General features: G+C 44.2%; 1 protein-coding gene across 5 annotated transcripts in view; it reads right to left on the bottom strand.

Annotated features, from left to right (window-relative positions):
- The window catches only part of KIAA1549L (KIAA1549 like), a 499,083-nt gene that overhangs the window by 260,506 nt on the left and 217,179 nt on the right, over positions 1–21,398 (bottom strand). For all 5 annotated transcript variants that reach the window (XM_073576347.1, XM_073576346.1, XM_073576342.1 and 2 more), the window contains one exon: positions 5,935–6,145. In XM_073576347.1, coding sequence (XP_073432448.1) covers positions 5,935–6,145 — 211 coding nt within the window. The remainder of the gene's footprint in view (positions 1–5,934; positions 6,146–21,398) is intronic.

Genomic DNA, 21,398 nt, shown 5'->3' with positions numbered 1-21,398 from the left:
TGGTGTAGTGATCTAAGTCACTTATTTTGTATGGCGCTGCTTCCTCTAGCCTTAAAAATCCTGCGGTGTGACCGCTGAAGTGGAGGACGCCAGGGAAACCGCGGTGAGGAAGCAGCGCCATACAAAATAAGTGACTTAGATCACTACACCAGCGCATTACCTCTCCTCATATAATATTTAATTCAGAGAAGTTCTGATGAAGATCCGTTGTCGGATCGAAAACCTTTAATATAACATACAATTTTGGATGAAAATAAAACAAAGGATCTAATCCACTTTGCCATTTGAGTGCCAAGTTCTTTCATAATATTACGTGGGCTGGAGACCCTACTTGTGCACCTACTACCATTCATTTGAAGAGTGCCTTGTTGCTTCTATGCCGCCGTGAAAAGGCATATCAGCGGTCGTTAAGGGGTTAATAAAGTCATGTGAGGACTTACGGAAATGCAATAATAACAAATGTGCAGTTTTTATATGTGGATTTTCTGCATGTCATTTCAATTAATGTAGAAAATCTGCAAACACAAACCATATCAACCGCAAGAGAAGCAGATTTCCTGCAGATTTAAAAAAATGTTCCACAGGTCAATATCTGCACCGTATAAATAAGGCTGCAGCCAGACTGTCGTGTGTTCTCTAATGCGAGATAATCAAGCTGATTATGCTAATCACAATCCCCTCAATCTGTCAGTGTGTGAGCCGAGTGACATCTTACTGCGGTCCTCTTTCATGTGACAGGATTGTATTACAGGTGAGGAGAAGACGGATAGCATAATTTCTCCCTCTTCTCCATTGTCTGAGTTTGCGGATGTCGGACTGCACGATGACATTCGAGTGCAGTCTGATGTTTCACATGTATCTATAGTGTCACGGGTTTACCGCGACAGAGAGGAGCAAGAACACTGCAGTGTCTGATTTCTCCTACTCCTGCACTGATTAGAAGCACTTCACCTTCATATTAAATAGTGCAGGTTTCTTTTAGCAGTGCAGGCGTTAATCTGTTCAGTTGAGAGCTACTGGAAGTGTTCCTGCATTAAGGCTCTCAGCTGTTCACTGTTAACCACTCCTATCTCCTAAATAAACAGGGTCCTGACTAGAACTCATTGTCAGAGCTAGCTTATACTGCATGGCTGGTGGTTGTTGGTGGTTATTATTGGAGAAGGTGTTTTGTGAATTTATCTATGACTATTGATAGGTTTTGAGTGTGTGATAATTCCCTTTCATCTTCCACTTTGATTTAACCCCATCCTCCACTCCCTGGAGCATTCCTCTGTTGTATGTATGAGTATATTTGTATGATTGGTATTTTTCGTTACCCCGTTCGTATTACCTTGTTAGTCTGGTTGGTGTATTACGGTACACTACTACTCCGTGCTTCTCTGGCTGTGGGAAGGGTACAGACTGAGGGCTGATTCATATTCAGAAGCTAGGGCAAGGTACATGGCCCCGGCGTCTTCACCATCAGAAGTAATCTGGAGAACAGGGCAAACTAGGGCACCCCTAGCGTTAGGGACAAGGAAGGAGCCCCTGGTCCTGGGACACCCAACAACATAGTCGTGACATATAGACTTGTATGGGTGTGCATGGTCCTGTTATCGGATGTACCTGCAACATGCTGTGATTTTTTTTCTCATGCTGAATGTAGATCTACACTGCCCCATAGTAAAACACTGCATAGATAGCACTTGTCCAAGTTATACACTCTTGTGAGTGAGCCCTAAAGAACAGTGGGCATGAGAATTTTGATATATCTTATATGCTTTGATGGAACTTTAATATAAAGCAGAAAAAAGTACCAAATACTCATCATGGGAACTCAGTCTAATAAGGGAGCCTAAATCTATGTCACAATAAATATATAATTCTTTTTGACAGTATTTCTGACTGATATTAACCTCTTCACCCCAGAGCCTGTTTTGATCATCCTGACCAGAACAAATTTTTAAATTTTGACCACTGTCACTTTATGTGGTAATAACTCTGAACGCTCCAACATGTCACAGTGATCCAAAGACTATTTTTTATGACATATTGTACTTCGTGATAGTCGTAAAGTTAGGTTGATATGATTTGCGTTACAAGAAAATGTGAGAATATGGACTATACAATTTGTTGTGCAATTTCTACTGAATATGCTCTGATGCCCCATTTGTGGGGGAGAACTACTGTTTGGGCGCACAGGAAGGCGTAGTCTGTAAATTATCACGCTATTTTAACCCAGGTATAGCAGTACCCTATATGTGGCCACACACTTCTGTTTGGGCATATGGCAGGGCTGAGAAGAGATGGAGTGCCATTTGGCTTTTAGGGAGCAGAGTTTTCTGGAGTACATTGTGGGCACCGTTTGCAGAGCCCATAATGTTTCAAAACAGCAGAAGTCCGCTTGTAGGTATCAGTGTTCATTGTTAGGATGACCCTGAAGCATCTGTCCACCACATTGACCCACTGTAAAAAACGTATATACCGCATTTGATAAATCTCTTAGCAGTGTCCACCTGTAGATAAAAGTATAATCTGCTACAAAAGTGCATGCCGGCCTATTTTTCCATTGACAGATGACAGATCTAAGTAGGGGCTTGTTTTTTGCGGGAAGAGATGAAGTTTTTATTAGTGCCATTTGGGAGTACATAACATATTGTTCATTTTATTTTATTATTCATTCCAATTTTTGAGAAACAGAATGAGAAAACATAAAATCAATCCAGGAATAGTTTTTATTTTTTTACACTATTTTATGCTGTTCACCATGCAGTAAATGAGATAAGATGACTATTCCTACAGGACACAGTAGCTGGGTGATCCTGCCGCCATTGTTCGGCCTGGAGTCACCATGGACACCATCAGCCCAATGGAACTATATTAGGAGGATAAAATCTTTGATTGGAGGAGTGCGTCAGCTTCAGTCTAATTATAGATTACATGATTATAGATCATCTAATAATAATACATTGCTGATCATTTTGTTACTTTACTGCAATAGGCTATTAAAGGATGCCGGACACCTGCAAAACTGCTATTTACCAGCAGACATAGAAATTACACTACATCAAATGTACTTACTATAGTTTCCCACTATTGCAGCAGTTAGGTAAAACAACAATTGTCCTTATGCAAAAGGATATCAGCATAAAGTGGGCCCATAAACTGAATTATGTCACATGGATACCATAGTATTTAGTTTGCCATAAACATGAAAAAAATCAAGTTAAAGTTAATATAGCTAATGCACATACTATGCTATACTCGACGCGTTTCCCCTAAATAGGTTCATCAGGAGCACATACTAAAAAAGCTAATGCACATACTATGCTATACTCGACGCGTTTCCCCTAAATAGGTTCATCAGGAGCACATACTAAAAAAGCTAATGCACATACTATGCTATACTCGGCGCGTTTCCCCTAAATAGGTTCATCAGGGGCACATACTAAAAAATATACTAAGCTTCAGATGTACTCGGACCAATGTCATTCAATGAGGCCGTGCAGATCTATAGCTTTTTCTCAGCTGTATTTGGCTTGAGAAATAGGATCCCAGAAATTGGATGGGTATGAGAAAAAAATCAGATGCCATATGGACTGTCAGTGTGGCATCTGATTTTTATGAATACATTAAATTCTGTTACATAGGAAACTGTAAATGGTTCTGTAAAAGATTTATAGCTGCTGAATCAAAAATCAGATTGTACAGGGAGAGGTTATAGGTGACAGGTGGGAAAAAAAACATCCCACTTTTCTGGAGGAAAATCGTACTGATGTTTGATACACTCGTGTGAGCCTTCCAGTCACCGATCACTGCACAGTGAGAGTAGTAACCACTCCTCGACACATGGACAGGCCGTTCTGCTGCATGTGTGTGCAGAAGAGCAGGCTGCCAATCCATGTGCTGGGGAGTGATTACAAACGTCATTTTCTACCTGTAGCCGTGCTTCCGATAAATCAGCCTAACATGATGTATACACTATTTTCCTGTACATCTAATATATAAAGCTCAAAGTGTGTATGTATGTGTGTATGTATGTGTGTATGTGTATGTTTGTATGTCCGGGATAGGCATCCGCACCGTCGCAGCTACAGCCACAAAATTTGGCACAGCCACACGTCTGGACCCCAAGAGCGTCCTAAGCTATGTTGTGAGGTGAAATTTTAACCCCGCGCGTTCCAATTCACCAAATAATTTTGCCCCTATCTACATACTGGGGGAAAAAGTGTGTGTGCGTCAAGCCCCGCCCCTCATTGTGATGTCACAATGCCCCTATTTGCATACTGGGGAAGCAGTGTGTGCGTATCAAGCCCCGCCCCTCATTATGATGTCACAATGGTTGCCATGGCGACGCTGATGTCATCAAAGGTTGCAAGCCCTGCCGCCGCTCATTATGATGTCATAATGGTTGACTATGGAATGGAGGATGTGTGATGAGTATATGGGCACTGGACTATGGGATGGAGGATATGTATGATGGGTATATGGGCACGGGACTATGGGATGAAGGATATGTATATGGGCACGGGACTATGGGATGGAGGATATGTATGATGGGTATATGGGCACGGGACTATGGGATGGAGGATGTGTGATGGGTATATGGGCACTGGACTATGGGATAGAGGATATGTATGATGGGTATATGGGCACGGGACTATGGGATGGCAGATATGTATATGGGCACGGGACTATGGGATGGAGGATGTGTGATGGGTATATGGGCACTGGACTATGGGATGGAGCATATGTTTGACGGGTATATGGGCACGGGACTATGGGATGGCGGATATGTATATGGGCACGGGACTATGGGATGGAGGATATGTATGATGGGTATATGGGCACGGGATTATGAGATGGCGGATATGTATGATGGGTATATGGACACGGGACTATGGGATGGAGGATATGTATGATGGGTATATGGGCATGGGACTATGAGATGAAGGATGTGTGATGGGTATATGGGCACTCGACTATGGGATGGCGAATATGTATGATGGGTATATGGGCATGGGACGGAGAATATGTATGATGGGTATATGGGCATGGGACTATGGGATGGAGGATGTGTGATGGGTATATGGGCACTCGACTATGGGATGGAGGATATGTATGATGGGTATATGGGCACGGGCCTATGGGATCGTGGATATGTATGATGGGTATATGGGCACGGGACTATGGGATGGAGGATAATTATAATTTTCTATAACTAACCACAGTTAGTTACTATGCCCGGGCAGCGCCAGGCTCTTCAGCTAGTTCACTATAAAGGAGGTAGACAAAGTCACTTTGGACTCTGTCTGGCCTCTGTTCCAGCATTGACCATCTTTTTAGATGTGCGCAAAAGCATGTTCGACTGCATTCTGTGCATGCCTAAAGAGATGGGACACTGCTGGAAAAAAGGCCAGACAACATCAAAAGTGACTTAATCTGCCTCATTATAGTGAATGGTTCCTTCAGGGGTTTCGTCTGAATCACAATTTCACAGATTTAGATAGAATCCCCAACATAAGGGCTAACCCTAATGAAATCCATCTGCGAGATTTTGGGAACGTTGGGTGTAAGTTCTTGTCAAAGCTGTCATAGCACTTATTTTTGTCCCACCAACTGTTGATTAAATCTTTGAATAACCTGGCATAGTTTTTTTAAACCAGGAGTTTTCTCCTTATCATACATCTAAACTCTGATTCTTCTTAATCTAAAATGCAGAACTACATTACAAAAAATCTCAACAGGTTTCAGAAATCAGCCATTGTCCCACTCAAAAACCTTCGATCAGACCACCCTTACACCACTGCTGAATAGGAGATTACATGAACTAAACCTTTGTTTCAGCAGCTGCTAACAAAACTATAGACTGATAAACTTGACAAACTTTTGTATAATTACCACCAAACATAACATTCATCCTTTATATCTAAACACTTGTATAAATCCACTCACCTGTTTTCACCCTAAAGCTGATATGTGGGGCAGGTTCCCATGGTTCTGCCATTACAGGTACTGACAGTAGGGCAGAAATACGACGTCTGAGTTCAGTAACGTTAAAGATGCCATTTCCAGTAAGAACATCTACAATGGCTGATGGAACATACAACGAGGAGTTAACCGATACAGAATATCCCACAGTCATATTAAATGACTGGCTTGCCACCTATAAGAACAACAGATTCAGAATATAAAGTGCCACATTAATAGAACATTAAGCATGAAAACATGCATATACTGTAATAAAATACTTTCACATAAAACTGGCTCATATAGGGAAATAGATTAGAATAAGAAAAGGCCAAACACTTACCTGTGAAACCCCCCCTGACTACAGATGGGCAAACTCGATCAATAAAGTTCTGGGTCCGTAACGAACACTAGGTGGGCTTCAGTGGATTAGGCATAAGGCAAATATAACTGTGCTTTTTTATTTTTATTTCAAACTAGCTGAACAGCCCGGCGCTGCCCGGGCATAGTAACTAACTGTGGTTAGTTATAGAAAATTATAATTATCCTCCATCCCATAGTCCCGTGCCCATATACCCATCATACATATCCACGATCCCATAGGCCCGTGCCCATATACCCATCATACATATCCTCCATCCCATAGTCGAGTGCCCATATACCCATCACACATCCTCCATCCCATAGTCCCATGCCCATATACCCATCATACATATTCTCCGTCCCATGCCCATATACCCATCATACATATTCTCCATCCCATAGTCCCATGCCCATATACCCATCATACATATTTGCCATCCCATAGTCGAGTGCCCATATACCCATCACACATCCTTCATCTCATAGTCCCATGCCCATATACCCATCATACATATCCTCCATCCCATAGTCCTGTGCCCATATACCCATCATACATATCCGCCATCTCATAGTCCCTTGCCCATATACCCATCATACATATCCTCCATCCCATAGTCCAGTGCCCATATACCCATCACACATCCTCCATCCAATAGTCCCGTGCCCATATACCCGTCATACATATCCTCCATCCCATAGTCCAGTGCCCATATACCCATCACACATCCTCCATCCCATAGTCCCGTGCCCATATACATATCCGCCATCCCATAGTCCCGCGCCCATATACCCATCATACATATCCTCCATCCCATAGTCCCGTGCCCATATACATATCCTCCATCCCATAGTCCCGTGCCCATATACCCATCATACATATCCTCCATCCCATAGTCCGGTGCCCATATACTCATCACACATCCTCCATTCCATAGTCTGGTGCCCATATACCCATCATACATATCCTCCATCCCATAGTCCGGTGCCCATATACTCATCACACATCCTCCATTCCATAGTCAACCATTATGACATCATAATGAGCGGCGACAGGGCATGCAACCTTTGATGACATCAGCGTCGCCATGGCAACCATTGTGACATCATAATGAGGGGCGGGGCTTGATACGCACACACTGCTTTCCCAGTATGCAAATAGGGGCATTGTGACATCACAATGAGGGGCGGGGCTTGACGCGCACACACTTTTTCCCCCAGTATGTAGATAGGGTCAAAATTGTTTGGTGAATTGGAACGCGCAGGGTTAAAATTTCACCTCACAACATAGCTTAGGACGCTCTTGGGGTCCAGACGTGTGACTGTGCCAAATTTTGTGGCTGTAGCTGCGACGGTGCGGATGCCTATCCCGGACATACAAACATACACACACACACACACACTAACACATACATACACACTTTGAGCTTTATATATTAGACTAGCTGAAGAGCCCGGAGCTGCCCGAGCATAGTAACTAACTGTGGTTAGTTATAGAAAATTATAATTATCCTCCATCCCATAGTCCCGTGCCCATATACCCATCATACATATCCATGATCCCATAGGCCCGTGCCCATATACCCATCATACATATCCTCCATCCCATAGTCGAGTGCCCATATACCCATCACACATCCTCCATCCCATAGTCCCATGCCCATATACCCATCATACATATTCTCCATCCCATAGTCCCATGCCCATATACCCATCATACATATTCTCCATCCCATAGTCCCATGCCCATATACCCATCATACATATTCTCCATCCCATAGTCCCATGCCCATATACCCATCATACATATTCGCCATCCCATAGTCCCGTGCGCATATACCCATCATACATATCCTCCATCCCTTAGTCCAGTGCGCATATACCCATCACACATCCTCCATCCAATAGTCCTGTGCCCATATACATATCCGCCATCCCATAGTCCCGTTCCCATATACCCATCATACATATCCTCCATCCCATAGTCCCGTGCCCATATACATATCCTCCATCCCATAGTCCCGTGCCCATATACCCATCATACATATCCTCCATCCCATAGTCCGGTGCCCATATACTCATCACACATCCTCCATTCCATAGTCAACCATTATGACATCATAATGAGCGGCGGCAGGGCTTGCAACCTTTGATGACATCAGCGTCGCCATGGCAACCATTGTGACATTATAATGAGGGCCGGGGCTTGATACGCACACACTGCTTCCCCAGTATGCAAATAGGGGCATTATGACATCATAATGAGGGGCGGGGCTTGACACACACACTTTTTCCCCCAGTATGTAGATAGGGGCAAAATTGTTTGGTGAATTGGAACGTGCAGGGTTAAAATTTCGCCTCACAACATAGCTTAGGACGCTCTCGGGGTCCAGATGTGTGACTGTGCCAAATTTTGTGACTGTAGCTGCGACGGTACGGATGCCTATCCCGGACATACAAACATACACACACACACACACACACACATACATACACACATACACACATACATACACACTTTGAGCTTTATATATTAGATAAAGGTGTCTGTCTTTTTTTCAAATGACGTTATTCTTGCTGTTTTAATTTTTACAATCTAAATATGGGGTTAGTAATGAGGGCATCTTACATCAACCCCACAAATATTACCCCGCACGCCACCGCACCAGGCAAAGTGGGAAGAGCGAGGCTGAGAGCCAGAATTGGTGCACCTTATTAATGCACCATTTCTGAGGTGGCTGAGGGCTGATGTTCTTAGCCTGGGATGAGGGACAATTTCCCTGGTTCCTACTCTGGCTATTAATATCAGTCCACAGCTGTCTGTTTAGCCTTTGCTGGTTTGAAATTAATATGGGGGGGAACCTATGTTATGTTTTTTCTGAGGTACCCCCATAAAATAACCAGTAAAGGCTAACCAAACAGCTGTGAGCTTATATTAAAGATATTAATAACCTGGGAATCTTTAGGGATATTGCCCTCATTCCCAGGATAGTAATATCAGCCATCAGCCGTCGTCGGCTTTCTGTCTGCTGCTTCTAAAATTAATGGGAGACCCCTAAAATGTTTTTTTTCTTCATTTTTTTAAGTATCAACAAGAACAGTAAGGTCACATCATAGCATCTGTTTCTCTTAATTTGCAGGTGCCAGTGCCAGACTGATGAACGCCTTCAAGTCCGGCACTCAGCACTACGGCATTGAACAGTCCAGCACTGGAGCTATAGTGAGACCCGGTGGCTTGAACTCTGGTAACCTTTCAAGAGTTACCAGAGTTCACAACCAGCTTGCAGCTGTCAGGCCCGGAAACCTCTTGAGAAACTTTGAGGGACATTATAAGATTACTGGAGTTTCCAGTTGCTGGAACACCTGGAGGCTGTGAACTAAGGTTATCTTGGGTGTGTATTTTACAGTGCTTTTTAATAAATAAAAAATAAATAAATAAAAACAACTTGGGGTCCCCCATAATTTTCATAGGCAGCAGAGGGAAAGGTGACGGCTGAGGACTGATGTTAATATTCTGGGAAGAAGAAAATAGTCAAAAAGGTTCCCAAGCTATTAATATAAACTCACAGCTGTTTGATTAGCCTTTACTGGTTATTATAGTTGAGGCCTCCCAAAAAAAGACATGTGGTCCTCACTATACTCAATAACTAGAAAAGGCTATGCAGACAGCTGCGGGCTGATATTAATAGCCTAGGAAAAGGCAATGAATGTTGGCCCCTTTCTAGACTAAAAACAATAGGCCCTCAGCCACCCTATGAATGGAGCATCAATAAGAACTTTCTCACCCAGCAAGCGGTGCAATACGTGAGGTCACCGTGGTTCATCATGTTTGAACTCCTATGAACCTTCTCATGGCAGATCAGCGCTAGACACTGCATGAGCGTCTATGCTCTTGTCAGTGTGAACCAGCTGACAGGTAGAGCAGTCACTGATGTGCTGCTCTACAAATCATCCAGATCATCATGGAACAGTATGGATTATGTTCACGTTGGACAGGTGAGAGATATGATTGTTTATTATTTTGTTTTTGTCCAAGAGACTTGGGCATCGGTGGATTAGGCATAAGGTGAGTATTATGGTTGTTTATTATTTTCTGTCTTTTACAGGTGACATGGGCTTCAATGGGTTAGGCATAAGGTGAGCACAACTGTGCTTTTTTATTTCAAATAAAGTAGTCTGTGTCTTTCATTCAATTAAAGGATTTTGTTCTGGCTGTGTCTCTTTTACATTCTAACTATTGGGTTATAAATGGGGGGTGTCTTATAGACACCTCTCTATTATTAACCTGTGGGCTCCATGTCAGCGGCCATAAAACAGCTGACATCAACCCCACAACCATTACACCACTTGCCACTGAACCAGGACAAGTGAGAAAAACCGGACAAAGCATTACAATTGAAACATCTAGATGCACCTTCTCTGCTATTTTTAGGCTGGGGGGCAATATCTGTGGACCCTTACCAGCCTGAGAATACCAGCCCCCAGCTGTTTGCTTTAGCTTGGCTGGTTGTCAAAAATGACAGGGATCCTACGTTGTTTTTTAAAATTATTTATTTAAATAATTTAAAAAAACAGTGTGGGACCCCTTGATTCTTGATAACCAGCCATGATAAAGCTGACAGCTGAGGGTTGCAGACTGCAGATGTCAGTTTTGCCTGCCCTAGTTACCAAAAATAGAAAAGACCCTATATCATTTTTCTCTTTTTAATTTATTTATAGCACAAGCGCTGACTGATGAATACTCCCATCAGAGGTGCCTGTTCTCGCGGTCATCAGCGACAGCAGGCGTAGGCTGATAGGTGCAGTACTTTCTCATCAGTCGATGCCTGTGACCAACGGTAACCTTCTCACTGCCGATCAGAGCTGATGGCATTGATGATCTTACCGCCGATCAGAGCCTGTGTTTTTCCTCACTGTCATGAAGATGACAGCATAGAACAAAATGGATGTTTGAGCTCTTCATTCATCTGAATTCATTCTGGTACCTGAACCAAACTTTTTTTAAATGTTTGGCCGAACCTGCCGGACCCGAACATCCCTGGGTTCGCCCATCACTATCCCGGACATTCCTGCACTGCCATTCTGGTTCTCTCTGCCACACTAATAAAAAGTAATCTACCACATATGACCACTGCAGTCAATCACTGGTCTCATTGATTTGCTGCAGTGGTCACATTTGGTAGACCATAATGACAGTATGCACAGGAGAAAAATCAAGAAATCAGCTCACCCTTGAGAATAACTCCGATAATCTCCAGCAAAATGAAGCACAATATCACGTTGCTGCTGAGCGTCAGGTAAGTGTGCAGAAAGAAAAGATCCAGCTTCAAACAGAGATGCATAGAAGTAAAATTTCTTCTTCCTTTGTTTAATAATTAAAAATCTAATATATAAAGCTCAAAGTGTGTATGTATGTGGGTATGTGTGTGTGTGTGTGTGTGTATGTGTGTGTGTATGTTTGTATGTCCGGGATAGGCTTCCGCACCGTCGCAGCTACAGCCACAAAATTTGGCACAGTCACACGTCTGGACCCCAAGAGCGTCCTAAGCTATGTTGTGAGGCGAAATTTTAACCCCGCGCGTTCCAATTCACCAATTTTGCCCCTATCTACATACTGGGGGAAAGTGTGTGCGCGTCAAGCCCTGCCCCTCATTGTGATGTCACAATGCCCCTATTTGCATACTGGGGAAGCAGTGTGTGCGTATCAAGCCCCGCCCCTCATTATGATGTCACAATGGTTGCCATGGCGACGCTGATGTCATCAAAGGTTGCAAGCCCTGCCGCCGCTCATTATGATGTCATAATGGTTGACTATGGAATGGAGGATGTGTGATGAGTATATGGGCACCAGACTATGGGATGGAGGATATGTATGATGGGTATATGGGCACGGGACTATGGGATGGAGGATATGTATATGGGCACGGGACTATGGGATGGAGGATATGTATGATGGGTATATGGGCACGGGACTATGGGATGGCGGATATGTATATGGGCACGGGACTATTGGATGGAGGATGTGTGATGGGTATATGGGCACTGGACTATGGGATGGAGGATATGTATGACGGGTATATGGGCACGGGACTATGGGATGGCGGATATGTATATGGGCACGGGACTATGGGATGGAGGATGTGTGATGGGTGTCATGTCCGCCATGTCTGTCATGTCTGCCATGTCTGTTTTGTCTCAAGAACTCCTGGAGCGATGTGCATGCACATATCTTGTCTGCTATCCTGCATGTTCCCTTGAGCAGTGTGCACACTCCACGTCTGAGCTGCAGGATGCCTGCGTTTCTGCTCTGCCTTCTGTGATCTTCTCGTCATGTCTGAAACTCTGATCATGTGACCTTTCCTAGGATCCTGCACTGTCTGGTTTGGTAATCATCTCGTCATGTCTAGAACTATGATCATGTGACCTGTCTAGGTTTCAGCACTGATTCTGCAGTCGTCTCGTCATGTCTGGAACTCTGATCATGTGATCTGCAGTCGTCTCGTCATGTCTGGAACTCTGATCATGTGACCACACTCGGTTATCGTGTGGATCTGAACCCGGAAGTGGTCCCCTGGTCCTGACCTGGAAGAGGAGGTGCTATGCCCTATATCAGGCCGCCCCTTCCTATGTTCTGGGCCTGGCGTGTCTCTATACGTGCAGGCCTCTGCTCTGAACCTCTCCCTGGCGTGTCTCTACACGTGCAGGCCTCCGCTCTGAACCTCTCCCTGGTGTGTCTCTACACGTGCAGGCCTCTGCTCTGAACCTCTCCCTGGCCTGTCTCTACATGTGCAGGCCTCGCTCTGTGCTCTGTCTAGTCCTAAGGTCCTTCCTTGGCCCGGCTCTGGGCTTCGGCCTACGCTCCGCTGCTAGACTGTCCCTGTCCATGGCGTGTCTCTACACGTGCAGGCCTCGCTCTGAACCTCTCCCTGGCGTGTCTCTACATGTGCAGGCCTCGCTCTGTGCTCTGTCTAGTCCCAAGGTCCTTCCTTGGCCCGGCTCTGGGCTTCAGCCTACGCTCCGCTGCTAGACTGTCCCTGTCCCTGGCATGCTCTTTGCATGCGCAGGTCTCTGCCTAGTTCTTTGTATTGTCCCTGATGTTTCGTGCGCCCCTGCACCTTTCGCACTAGGCTTTGCCGTACTGTCTGTACGCGTCTCTGTCCTGTGTCTTTGCCTAGCCCTGCCTTGTGGCTCCGTGCACGTGCCTGGTCACCTGTGCCTACCTGGTGTGCCTCAGCCGTGCCGCCTCTAGCCGTGCTCGCCTGTGTGCCCCAGCCGTGCCCCGTCCAGTGCTATAGTGGTCTGGCTGCGTGGCCCCGCAGCGGTGCTGCCTCTAGTCGTGCCCGCTTGCAACTGCCATCGTCAGTGCCACCTGCCGGTGCTCCCAGCCGTGGTCTCTGTGCTCCCTTGCACTCACGCTGGTTCTCGCATTGTGCTTTTTCGTGCTGCTCTTGTACAAAGCCTTTGTCTCCTTTTGCTCCTTTCTGTACTCTAGTTTGCCTGCCGGATTCCATAACCTGCCGACCGCTGCCAGAGGTCCGGACCTAGATGACTGCGGCCTGATGTCTGGAGCTGATGTCCGTAGCCAGATGCCTGGACCCTGTCGGTCGATGCCAGCATTTGGATTCCGATGCCACCGTACCCTGTGCCTCTCCCTGGCATGCCCCTTGGCATGCGCAGGCCACCGTCCTGTGAACCTGACCCGTCCCTGGCATGCCCCTCGGCATGTGCAGGTCTCTGTCCTGTGAACCTGATCCTGGCGTGTCCATTGACATGCACCATGTCACTAACTCTCTTGTTTCCTTGCATGGAACCCTGCCTAACTTCTGGATGTCCGGATCCTGCCGATCACCCTCTGAGCTACAGACCCTGATGCCCTGGTTGATCGTGGACTGTTGTCCGGAGTCCGATGTCCGTGTACCATCTGCACGTTCCATGCCTGGACCTCAGCGTGCCATTGCACGCACTCTGTTTCATGAACTCTGTGTGTTCACGTTTGCTCCTGTTGCACTCTGAAGAGTTCCACAAGTCTTGGACCTCGGCATGCTCTTGCACGCACCTCGTCTTATGTTCTGTGTGTTCACGTTTTGCACCTGTTGTACCTGAAGTCTTCCTTAATGAAGTTTCTTTGAATTAATGACTCATCTTGCCTTGTCTTGTTTCCCTGAGCCGGCCGTCTGGTCCAGCTGCCATGGTGGCTCACCCCCTTGGTCTTGCCCCTGACACTCCCTGTATAGGGGGTGGTTCTCACTAGGTCAGCTCGCCCTAGGTGGGTGCCACGGCCCAGAGGGTCCACTCTTTCTAAGAAGAACGACTCAGCGTAAGCTGACACTTCGTCACAATGGGTATATGGGCACTGGACTATGGGATGGAGCATATGTTTGACGGGTATATGGGCACGGGACTATGGGATGGCGGATATGTATATGGGCACGGGGCTATGGAATGGAGGATGTGTGATGGGTATATGGGCACTGGACTATGGGATATATGAGGGAGGAGCAGGGTGACAGCAGCACAGAGTATTTCAGGAGAGCAGTGTGCTGGTCTATGGGGGGCACAGAGGGAGATATATGGGGGAGGAGCAGGGTGACAGCACCACAGAAATCCAGGAAACATTTCTGCTGATTGATGGCCTGTTCTGATCAAGACTTTGCATGCAAAGACCCCATTCCCCTCCTCAGATCCTGTCCTGGCGATGTGTGGAAGCGAGGCGACAGGCGCAGTCTGGGGTGACGCTGGGAAACAGGGTGGGGGAAATGTAGCCATACAGTAACGATAAAAATGAGAACCCTCTCTTCAGCTGCCTCACCAGCCCTCCCCTGACTGCACCAATTACCCCTGACCCGGTTGCAGGTGCTCAGTCAGAACCACCCTAGAATGGGTCCCTTTTTAGCAGATAATACTGCCATAGTGTTCTCACATAATACCGCCATATACTTCACACATAATACCGCCATATAGATCAAACACAATACCACCATGTAGATCACACTTAAAACCAGCAGGTTGACAGCAGCACAAAGTATTTCAGGAGAGCAGTATCACACGGGATAGGATTAGATACACGGCTCAGCAGTCAGTATCACTCAGGATAGGATTAGATACACGGCTGAGCAGTCAGTATCACACAGGAGAGGATTAGATACACGGCTGAGCAGTCAGTATCACACAGGAGAGGATTAGATACACGGCTGAGCAGTCAGTATCACACAGGAGAGGATTAGATACACGGCTCAGCAGTCAGTATCACACAGAATAGGATTAGATACACGGCTCAGCAGACAGTATCACACAGGATAGGGCTAGATACACGGCTCAGCAGTCAGTATCACACAGGATAGGATTAGGTACACGGCTCAGCAGTTAGTATCACACAGGATAGGATTAGATACACGGCTCAGCAGTCACTATCACACAGGAGAGGATTAGATACACGGCTCAGCAGACAGTATCACACAGGATAGGATTAGATACATGGCTCAGCAGACAGTATCACACAGGAGAGGATTAGATATACGGCTGAGCAGTCAGTAACATACAGGATAGGATTAGATACACGGCTGAGCAGTCAGTAACACACAGGATAGGATTAGATACAAGGCTGAGCAGTCAGTAATACACAGGATAGGATTAGATACACGGCTGAGCAGTCAGTAACACACAGGATAGGATTAGATACACGGCTCAGCAGACAGCATCACACAGGAGCGGATTAGATACATGGCTTAGCAGACAGTATCACATAGGATAGGATTAGATACGAGGCTCAGCAGACAGTATCACATAGGATAGGATTAGATATACTGCTGAGCAGTCAGTAACACACAGGAGAGGATTAGATACACGGCTCAGCACACAGTATCACACAGGATAGGGTTAGATACACGGATCAGCAGACAGTATCACACAGGATAGGATTAGATACAAGGCTGAGCAGTCAGTAACACACAGGAGAGGATTAGATACACGGCTCAGCACACAGTATAACACAGAATAGGGTTAGATACACGGATCAGCAGACAGTATCACACAGGATAGGATTAGATACAAGGCTGAGCAGTCAGTAACACACAGGAGAGGATTAGATACACGGCTCAGCACACAGTATAACACAGAATAGGGTTAGATACACGGATCAGCAGACAGTGTCACACAGGATAGGATTAGATACACGGCTCAGCAGTCAGTATCACACAGGATAGGATTAGATACATGGCTCAGCAGACAGTATCACATAGGTTAGGATTAGGTACACAGCTCAGCAGTCAGTATCACACAGGATAGTATTAGATACACAGCTGAGCAGTCAGTAACACACAGGATAGGATTAGATACACGGCTCAGCAGACAGCATCACACAGGAGAGGATTAGATACACGGCTCAGCAGTCAGTACCACACAGGATAGGGTTAGATACATGGATCAGCAGACAGTATCACACAGGATAGGATTAGATACACGGCTGAGCAGACAGCATCACACAGGATAGGATTAGATACACGGCTCAGCAGACAGTATCGCACAGGATAGGATTAGGTACACGGCTCAGCAGACAGTATCACACAGGATAGGATTAGATACACAGCTCAGCAGTCAGTATCACACAGGATAGGGTTAGATACATGGATCAGCAGACAGTATCACACAGGATAGGATTAGATACACGGCTGAGCAGACAGCATCACACAGGATAGGATTAGATACACGGCTCAGCAGACAGTATCGCACAGGATAGGATTAGATACATGGCTCAGCAGTCAGTATCGCACAGGATAGGATTAGATACACAGCTCAGCAGTCAGTATCACAGAGGATAGGATTAGATACACGGCTCAGCAGACAGTATCACACAGGAGAGGATTAGAAACACGGCTCATCAGACAGTATCATTCTTGAATGTGGTTTTGAGGACTTTGAGGGGTGTAGTTTTTAGATTGGTGTCACTCTTGGGTATTTATTGTTATATAGGCCCCCAAAGTCACTTCAAATGTGATGTTGTTCCTAAAAAAATGGTTTGGTAAATTTTGTTGGAAAAATTAGAAATCACTGGTCAAATTTTAACCCTTCTAACTTCCTAAGAAAAAAAAAAAATTATGTTTCCAAAATTGTGCTGATGTAAAGTAGACATGTTGGAAATGTTATTTATGAACTATTTTTTGTGACATAACCCTTTTATTTAATGGCATAAAAATTAAAAGTTTTAAAATTGAAAAGTAAACGCAAGTCATATTGAATAAATGTTACCACTATCATGAACTAAAATATGTCACGAAAAAACATCCTCAGAATCAGTGGGATCTGTTAAAGCGATCCAGAGATATTACCAAATAAAGTGACAGTGGTCAGAATTGTAAAATTTAGTCGGGTCATTAAGTTGAAAACAGGATTGGAGCTTGAAGGGGTTAAGAAAAAGGGTGGATTATTCATTTTGTGGGGTTGTGTTTCAGCCAGTGGCACTGGAATATTTCATGGGTAGAAGGAAGAATGGATTAAATGAAATTTCAACAAATTCCTGATGCAACCATAACACCATCTGTAAAAAAGCTGAAGTGGAAAAGAGGATGGCTTGTACAAATGGATAATGATCCTAAACAGACGTCAAAATCAACAATAGACTATCAAAAGGTGCAAGCCGAAGGTTTTGCAATGACCCTCACAGTCCCCTGATCTGAACATCAATGAAAATATGTGGCTCCATCTCAAAATAGCAGTGAATGCAAAACGAAACAGAAATCTCACAGAACTGGAAGACTTTTCCAAGGAAGAATGGATGAAAATCCCTCAAAGAAGAATTGAAAAACTCTAGACTGGACACAAAAACCATCTACCCACTGTGATACTTTCAAAAGGGGGTGCTACTAGGTACTAACTATCAAGGGTCTACCACGACAGAGGAGCCAGAAGACTGCTTTGTCTGATTTCTCCTACTCCTGCACTAATCAGTAGCACTTCACCTCCATATTACACGGTGCAGTTTTCTTTTAGCCGTGCAGGGATCATTTGCTCAGTTAAGAACTCTTGAAAATTTTTCTGCATTTTCTGCATAAGCTGATCACTGCTAGACACTCCATCTCCTATACACTCCCTGACAGAAGTTATGTGGCTTATCCATGTTGTCACGAAATGGCCTCCATGGTCGAATCAGTGCCCAGAAGCCAGCACTAAACAAAAGGCAAATAAAAAACCGTGAAAGTAATATTTTAGGCTATTGATATTGACTTTGCATTCAGTATGGGGGTGTGCGAAACATTTTCAAGGTGGAAGGCAATATCAATAGCCTAAAATATCAATAAGTATTAGCTATCTCTTATATTCCAAATCATAAAATGGGTCAAATTCTGCAGCAGGATGGAGCGCCATCTCATACATCCATCTCTACAACAAAGTTCCTCCAGGCAAAAAAGATCAAGGTGCTCAAGGACTGGCCAGCCCAGTCACCAGACATGAACATCATTGAGCAGGTTTGGGGTAGGATGAAAGAGGAAGCTTGCAAGACAAAACCAAAGAATCTAGATGAACTCTGGGAGGCATGTAAGACTGCATTCTTTGCTATTCCTGATGACTTCATTAGTAAATTGTATGAATCATTGCTGAACCACATGGATGCAGTCCTTCAAGCTCATGGAAGTCACACAAAATATTAAATATGACTAATAGCACCACAACTTGATTCACCAATGTTATGCTACATATATTTGTATTTTAAGTTAATTATTTTTTTGAATATCACATTACTTTCTGTGGCCGACAAAACTTTTGTCTTGCCAAACTCTGACCATTCTGTGTCCATTAAATGATCAGTATTTCTGCACTGATGCCAATTTATTTTCTTAACCGAAACCACATTTCAAAGGGTTAAAGCTTTCAAAAGAATAATTTGTACAACCAATGGATGAATTTAACATCAGGTTATAAGCTTTTATTTACATAACATGGATAATCGACATAACTTCTGTCAGGGAGTGTATATTTTGGGCCCTGGCAAGCACTCAAGGCCACATCTAGCTTCTTACTGCAGGTTAGGAGATGGTGGTTTGTTGTTGCTGTTTGAGAAGACGTTTGATGGATTTATCTGAGACTGTTGCTAGGTTTTGGTTGTGTGTTAATTCTTTTCCTTCTCCTACTTTGGTTTTACACCACCCTCCACTCCCCGGTGTTTACCTCTGTTGTTTGTGTGAGTATATTTGTATGATTAGTATTTTCCTTTATACCTGTTTGCATTACCTTGTTAGTCTGATTGGCTTATTACGGTACACTACTACTCCCCTCTTCCCTGGGTGGTGGAAGGGTATAGACTGAGGGCGGATTCAGAAACTAAGGCAAGGTACGTGGCTCTGGAATCTTCACCATCAGAAGTAATCCAGGGAACAGGGCACGCTAGAGCGCTCCTGGCGGTAGGGACAGGGAAGGAGCCCCTGGTCCCGAAATACCCAACAGAGGCGTGACACTAACCATGCAGAGTGCCCAAACTTTTGCACTGGCCCACTTCCATTTTTTAATTTTTAAAATGTGATAGATGAAAACAATTTTTTTTGCCTAAAATAGAACGGAAATTTTTAACTTTAGGCCTTTTAGATATCATTCTGTCTTCAACTTGCTTAACTGTTCACAAAAACAGTAATTTTGACCAGGGGTGCCCAAACTTTTACATGCCACTGTAGGTGCAATGAGGAGTGCTGAGGAGAATAAAAAAAAAACATGTTTCAAACGCTCTATACGTTCTTAGACTCAGTCTGAATGTTACCTTTATACTTACATTATTAATTATTAACAAAGAAGTTTTACTTCTATGCAGCTTTTCTTTTTGCAGATTGCCATGATACAGTGCCTTGAAAAAAGTATTCATAGCCCATGAATTTTTTCCACATTTTTTCATGTTAAATCCACAAACTTAGGCTGGTTTCACACTTGCGTTTTTTTGCACTGCGTTTTTGCGCATACATGCGCATGCGTTTTTTTCCCTATATTTAACATGGGTGCGCATTGTCATGCGTTTGTACGCATTTGTATGCGCATGCGTTTTTTTGTAGTGTGCGCACAAAATGCAACCTGTTGCGTTTTTGGTGCGTCCAACCTGTCTCAAAAAAACGCATGCGCACATAATTCACACAAAAACACATTAGTCTATGGGAGCGCTGACGTGCGCATGGTCATGCGCACGTCTGCGTTTAAAAACGCATGCTTTTTTTGTAAAAACCATGAGCAAAAAACAAGAAAACGCATTTAAAAACGCATGATGCGTTTTTTTATGCGCGTTTGGACTGCGCAAAAAAAACGCAAGTGTGAAAGTAGCCTTAAATGTATTTTATTGGAATTTTATGTAATAAAAAAACACAAAGTGACAAGTTTTTGTGAAGTGTGAAGGAAATGATACTTTTTTCTAATTATTTAAAAAATATAAACCTGAATATTGAGATGTGTATTTTAATATTAGGGATCAAACAAACAGCATCATGAAAACCAAAGAACACAACAGAAAGGTCAGGGATAAAGTTGTGGAGAAGAGTATAGCAGACTTAGGTTATAAAAAAATATAGCTCCACCTCTGAACATCTCACGGAGCACTGTTCAATCCATCCTCCAAAATTCCATATTGAATGACATAAATGTAAACCTACCAAGTCAGGGCTGTTCAACTAAACTGACATCCAAAGCAAGGAGAGCACTAATTAGAGAAAATAGGAAAGGGAGAAGTATACAGCACAACCATGCAGTAAATTAAAGTCTGAAATATTTATTGGATTTATACTATTATTAAGAGCATTGCATTGCTGAAAATGTGCTAATTTTAATCTGATCTCGGATGGATCCAATGATTTTAAGAAGTTTCCAATAAATATTTCTGATTTTAATTTCTGGATGGCTATGCCGTATACCTCCCTCTTCACCTACATGCTTTGCTGTGCTTCTCCAGCGGAACTGGGCACCCATCAGCTACAGGTTTCTCGGCTTTTGAATATCAAGCAAGTGTGGTGAGCTTTCAATCACTGTTTTATCCATTAAATAGAGAAGTAGTCAAGAGGCCCACAGTCACTCTGGAGGAGCTGCAGAGATGCACAGCTGAGGTTGGAGAAACTGTCCAAATAACA

The sequence above is a fragment of the Dendrobates tinctorius genome, unplaced genomic scaffold (assembly GCF_039654945.1).
Source record: "Dendrobates tinctorius isolate UK_male_01 unplaced genomic scaffold, ASM3965494v1 ptg000048l, whole genome shotgun sequence".
NCBI lineage: Eukaryota > Metazoa > Chordata > Amphibia > Anura > Dendrobatidae > Dendrobates > Dendrobates tinctorius.
Note: the sequence above shows the minus strand (reverse complement) of the source record. Positions and strands in the feature narration are given on the sequence as shown.